Raw genomic sequence first — 6400 nt, forward strand, 5'->3', positions numbered from 1 at the left:
ACAAATTGGGGGATATATTAAGAAAACAAATTAATACTTACCAAATTTCAATAGATAAGTCTGTAGCTTCTGCTATAATTTGGGGAATTAGGTTGCTTTTCTTTTGTGCAGTGGGTGATTTCAGCTGATGCGTTGTGACTGATCAATATCCTGTATTACAAAGGTGGTCAACCTTCCTGACTAGAAGCCACATACCAAAATCTTCATGTGTTTACAAGACACAGACCACATACTAAAGAGAGCAGAGTGGAAAGGAAACTCTGGGAGAGGCTCGTAGACCGGGTACAGTAGATATCGCTGTGGGATGGATGCACATACAGAGCCAGAGGAATCCAGTGGTGCCCCCTCAGGAGCTTTTGCCATCTCACTTCCTTTTACCACGAATAGTTGTGTTGTCTGGCAGTTCCCAGACCCCAATCTGGGATTATGGAGTGGCCTTGTGACTTGACTTAGTCATGCAGTGCCTGCACGTTAAAAAGCTCAGCTTTGCCTTCTCAGTAGTATCATGACAGCACATGCGCCTTTTAAAGGCAGGTTTCTAAATCTGAAAACTTACCAAGTGGACTAACTTTTCTTAGTGCTTGTGAGCATGTCAGCATTCATTGTTGGGAGCTTCTCTGAGAGGCTGTAGGTTCTTCTCAAGCTTACCTTACTCAGAACATTAAAAAGTAGAGACATTGATTTTTAGCTAGTAGTTATGACTGTACTTAACTGCTTTAATTCTGTCTCATTACAGGTACCTCAGAATTGAATTCTTCTTAATACAGTGACCATACAGGATGAAAGAGAAATGATCAAGTTTCAAACACTTGAGTTTGTTCTTTGTAACAACATGGCTTACTGTGAAAAGTGAAAGAAGAATCTTCTGGACACTTTAAAGACAGCTGGTTGGCATAGCAAAATGTTTTGTTTGAGGCAGGTTTGCTTGTTTACGCTGAGACATTACCAAGCTCGGACTCTGAGTAGTGATCTGCTTTTGAGCCAGATAAATAGCTGCACCCATGAAGATGAAGTGTTCAGCCTTGTTGGAAAGAACAAGGCCAGGCTTTCTGAAAAACATGTGGGAATTGCATTGAACGTGCTGTGGCAATTGCAAAAGAAGAGGCCGCTTCTCTTAAGGACTAGTGACTATATAAGAAATCACTCCCAGTTTCTTACTCTTTGCATTTTAGCAGAAAACAAGGTGGAACACATGGAAGATGAGGCCGTAGTGGACACCCTATATAGTATTCTGAGGTAAGCAGCATTATGTTGAATTCCACATCTCTACATTTTGTATTTGGTAATAAAAGAGATGGAATTTTGACTACAAAGCCATCATATAAGGAGACTGGGAGACTGCCCTGTCCCAGCTTCCGTACTCTGTGACACAGACAACTTAACATCCTGTTCCTCAGTTTTTGAGATGCAAGCAGAACTATCTGTTTTGCACTCCCAGTAAATGGAGTTATGATTATTAATGCACAAATGTTTATAATCTGTTTGAATGGAGGGAGCGATAGAAAAGTAAAACATGATCAATAATGAAAGGACATAGGTCTTATTTCTTTATAACTTTTGAAGCAAACTTCAAACTATTATGTCTTTCTTCTGAAGGCTCAATGTTGAAGACCATGATTCTCTAGCAGAAGTGCTTGTTACAGAAGCATGGAAAAGATTAGAAAGGCAAGTGCTGTACTCCTATGCTTTGTGAAAGGTGTAAGTTGCAAGCATGGTTTGCTTCATGTGAGGCTACACAGAGTTCTCAAAGAGTATTTACAAGATGTTTTAAACGTTATGTGAGTATTTTAAATGACAATTGCATTTTTGAAGGTTTTGGAAATTATTTTTATACATATGGAGGCTTTGAGTATTGATGGACTTTGGTACACAAGTGCTTGAGAGATTCAGATACTGCAACAACAGGGACCGATACTTAAGATTTTGAAATATATTGTCTGTGTAGGTTTATGTGTTTGAAGTAAATTGCAGGTTTTAATATTTACAGTTTTATCTTAGAGCTTGCTGTCCAACTCTTAAGTGGTTGTTAGAACCCTGCTCATCTCAATTTTAGTAAAAACCTTTTGTATTAAAACATCAACATTTTCCCTTTGTGCGGTTTTTGTTTTTGTTGTTTTTTGTTGGGTTGGTTTGGTTTTGGTTTTTTTTTTTTTTTGAGGTATTGTAATTTTCATTCTTTAATCTCAGGTTAATGGCAAAAGCTAGTGTCAGTCTTGGCACCAGCATCACAGAATTGCCTCTCCCAGCTTAACACCTGGGGCATCTTGACAATTTAATAAATTCAGTGTACCTTGAACACAAAATGATGTTCAGGTAATAAATTGCTCACATTCATTTTAGCTATTTCACATCATTGCTTGAGAATGTAATCTTTATAGATTTCTTACGCTGATCTGGTTAAATGAAGAACTTCTGATTTTTCTAGAGCTCCGAATGCACAATGTGCTTTAATATAAAATACCTAGGTGTTTAGGCGAAGTCCAAGGTATCACTATAGGTGACCAAATAGGAAATGCTTAGATATTTTGTTTCCTTGTTTTGTAATTTGAATATAACCTTGTCTTTTACATAGTTGTTGAAGTAGGTTTTTATCTTTAGTTATTCACTAGAAATAAAAGGTAAATATTCTGTCTGTCTGTCTTTGATGTCTTGACAGGCTTAGTCTGCCAGCTCTGTCTAAATTCGCACTGTGTTTACACAAGCAACGCAGATATTTCAGTCCTATAATTGGCCAAGTAGCTCATATTGTGGACATGAAACTGGATTCTATACAGGACATAAGGTTAGTGTCAGAATGAAATTGAGTAGCAGGAGAAGCAATATGTCACAATTACAAGGCTGCCTTTGCTGAATGCTTTCCCTTTTTCTCAACTGGAGGTTGCTTTTCTGCAGTTTGGGGTTTGTGGGAAAGAGGTGATTTGTATTAGTGCATTGATTTTCATGGACAGGTTTGCTTAGGTGAATGAATTTTTCCAATGATGTTGTGAAGAATTTCTTTATAACCAATTTAAACATGGTGTTTAAATTTCCACTTACAGTGGAAAAACAATAGATACTGCGTTATCCTGATTCTAAATTTTACATGGACTTTTTGAGAATTTAGAGGCTATTGACTCATCAGAAGATGTTTTTATTCCTTGAGATTGATAGTTTCTCTACTATGGCATGGATTTAGTTTACTATTGTGAATAGCAATAAGGAGTCTTAAAGCAATGTTATTTTTATTTATCATCAGAGCATTTATTTTTTTTGTCAAGTTGAATTAATCAATTCTCTTGCAAGCATGTCTAGTGCATTACCCTAATGTTAAAATTACTTAAAACCTGTCCCTAGTCAAAGAAGTCCAAGCTTCTTTTTCTTGCCTCTGTTCCCCCTGGGCTGTTATAGCAAAGACTGCTCTTCCCTTTTTCTGCTTTATACAGCACCAGCAGTCCCAACACTTATTTTTGTGGATGTGAGGAACCTGCTTATGAAACTCATTGAACGGGAGTGCATTTCTTTACAAAACTGATTCTCCCTGTGGTCATAAGTTTTATTCCCTTAGGAAGGGATTCTTTCTTTAGGAGTGACAATGACTCTTCTCCCCATTCTGTCACTTGAGAATTGTTTGGGTTTCTTTACTTTCATTGAACATTAAAGATCTTTTTGCAAATTTGAATCAGGCAAGTTAGGGTCTTGCCTTAGGCAAATGCTTTCATCGCATACAACTTTGTAAGGATGGTTGAAAAACCCTAATCATTTCAGAAATTCACTGAAAGCAGAATTTTGACTTTAGTAGGAGAAACGGGTTTTGCTCATCTGTTTTTTCTGCATTAGATTTAAAATCCCCTTTTACGCAGAAGTCAGCAACACCCTGACTAATGTTCCTTTATTTGCGTAGTTTATTTAAGAAATCTAAAATTTATTACTTATCATGTTCAATGTGTAAGTGTAAAATCTTTTGAATTTTTTAGGATCTTGTCAGTTTTGATGATCAGCATATCTGATGTTATCTCACAGAGTTTTCGAGATCGATTATTACACAAGGCTGAGCAGCTCTTGGAAGAAAAGGATGAAGTCCACTTCAACTATGCCAAAAGAATACTACAGTTTCTTCAAAATGTTAAAGTGAGGTATCATCCATTGGTAGAAAAATGCAACAGGATTTTCCTTAAAAGTGCCTCCCGTCTTGATGTACACAGTATTAGTTTTATTTTTGGACTGTACGAGCAGCTGGGTTTTGACAATGCTGAATTCCGCTTGGTTGCTAAACAGCTGCTGTCTGAAACTATAGATGATTATTCTGATCCTGAAACGTTTGCAAAATTATTTTTTACTCTTGGACCTATGGCAGGATCCAAGGTAAGAGAAAGGTAAGTTTATTAACAATTTTGTCTTATTTATGATATATACATAGTCTTGCACAGAAATTAAAAATGTATTGGTGTTCGGAGGAATTTCTGAGCCTCTCCATGAGCTGAGCATTCGGTTTCCTGGTTGTAACTTTGTAGCAAGGTATTATTTCATTGTGGAAACACTGTCATAGCAGTTTGTCTTAAAACAGTTGCATAGAAAGCTGGATCCAGTAATCAAGGCGTGTGTGAATGTTATGCAAGGCCATCTTGTAGCTCTGTCTCTTAGACTACAGCCTTCCTTTCACAGTGGATGGTAGTAAAAAACTTTCTGTTTTTCTCCTGAGAAATATATGCAGTGGTATGTGTTGCTTTTTCCTTTTTAAGACTGGCAGTAGCTGAAACAGCCTGAGTCTTGTTCTATCCCAGTTTGCTGTACATCCTATTCTATATGAAAGGTCGTCGGCAGGGAACACTTCAGCGTTTATTTAGCAATTAGAGCATAGTGTTGTGTGGTAGATTTTTCTCTGCCTGTTTTTCTTGTGCTACAAAATCCTGTTTGGGGGTGGTATTAGTCATGGGTCTCTCAAAGTCTGCAGTTTTAGGCAGAGTTTGCTGTGTTAATTACAATTAGTCATATTTTCAGACTTTTCTTCATGAACATTTGCCTCTGTTGAAAGATCTGGATATAGAGCAAGCCTGTGTTGGTTTTGCTGACTTAGTTCCAAAAGCTTTTCCTAGATTTTTAAAAAGTTTATTTAATTCTTGGTAAAAATCAGTGTGAGGCAGAAAAAGTCATTAGCTTTATTTGCCCCAGAACCAGTTCAACTCATGTTTGATTCTGTTATCTGTAGCTTTCTGATTTATGGTGAATTGTTTGGTGTCTTACAGTACCTTCCCTACTTCTTGTCTGCTTTCAGAATTGTTGCACTTGCTGGTTTCTAGTGTCAGAGCAATATGTACTGATCTAACACACTCACATCTCTTTATCTGTACCATACAGATCAATTGTTTAGAAGAAGGGTCCACAGAACAAAGGTCTCTAATTTTGGGGGAATTTGTTCTCCTGTATTTCCTGAAGTAGTCTATTGATTCCTTCCTTCCTAGACAAAGAAAATGGCTGCAATCTTTGCTGGAGATTTTCAACTGTGTTTCTTTGGAAAAGATATCTTTTCTTTTCCTCTTTAGGTTGCTAGTAACTGCAGTGCGCATGGCAGAAGAATTTAGCAGTCATCAGGTATTGGTAATACTGAAGACGATGCAGAAAATGAAATGCAGAAATTCTCATCTACTCAAAAAGTAATTTTTTTGATACTACTAAGAAGTTGTATTCTCTAGGTAAACTACTTCCATTTAGTATGGAAAACTATATAATATCCATTAAGTTGGGAGTGGAAAGTGTGTCACTTGCACGTGAATGCATATACGCTATATCTAGTTAGCTATTACAGGTTTTAGAATATCACAGCTTGACCCAGAAGTAATTGAGGCAATTTAGGAATTTCATAGATGGGCATTTCAACCCTAATAAGTTAATGTAATAAAATTTTTGGCTTATTTACAAATATGTGATCCTATTTGAGTAAACTTAGCCTCTAACAATTACTGTAAACTGGTGAGACAAATGAGAATATACTAAGTTGCAGAGAATGTGTCCTATCTAGGAGATCCTGTTACTGATGTGAATTGTTTCTTCAAAAGTTATTGTGAATTATTGAATTATTCAGTCTTGTGTCTTTAAGAACCTGGGCCAGATTTTCTGCAGTTGTAAACTGAACGTTGTTTATAGGGAGAGGTAATATCTTTTATACAATGAAGAGAAAAGCAGTTGAGGTTTTGGGCACAGAAGATGTAGCATCAGATATGTCACAGATGCAGAGAGTTAAATTCAGGTTGTGAGCAGTAACTGTGGATTGAATGTAGTTGTATGAACCGAACAGATCCTTGGAAGAAAAAGGACAAGTAGTACTGTGGAGCAGAGTGGTATTAAAAGGAAGACCGGGTGAATTCATGCTTTTTCTCCTTGAAGCTCACTGTCTAAAGAAGGTCTTAAGGTATTATCTTTCCCT

At 36.9% G+C, this 6400-nt stretch overlaps 1 protein-coding gene across 1 annotated transcript in view; it reads left to right on the forward strand.

The window, feature by feature from the left end:
* Nucleotides 1-901: 901 nt before the first annotated feature.
* Nucleotides 902-6400, forward strand: part of FASTKD1 (FAST kinase domains 1) — a 14184-nt gene continuing 8685 nt past the window's right edge. The window contains exons 1-5 of the mRNA XM_009584300.1: nt 902-1236; nt 1597-1665; nt 2657-2782; nt 3954-4352; nt 5520-5630. Of these exons, the coding sequence (XP_009582595.1) occupies nt 902-1236; nt 1597-1665; nt 2657-2782; nt 3954-4352; nt 5520-5630 (1040 nt within the window). The remainder of the gene's footprint in view (nt 1237-1596; nt 1666-2656; nt 2783-3953; nt 4353-5519; nt 5631-6400) is intronic.

Source organism: Fulmarus glacialis, unplaced genomic scaffold (assembly GCF_000690835.1).
Source record: "Fulmarus glacialis isolate BGI_N327 unplaced genomic scaffold, ASM69083v1 scaffold28988, whole genome shotgun sequence".
Lineage (NCBI taxonomy): Eukaryota > Metazoa > Chordata > Aves > Procellariiformes > Procellariidae > Fulmarus > Fulmarus glacialis.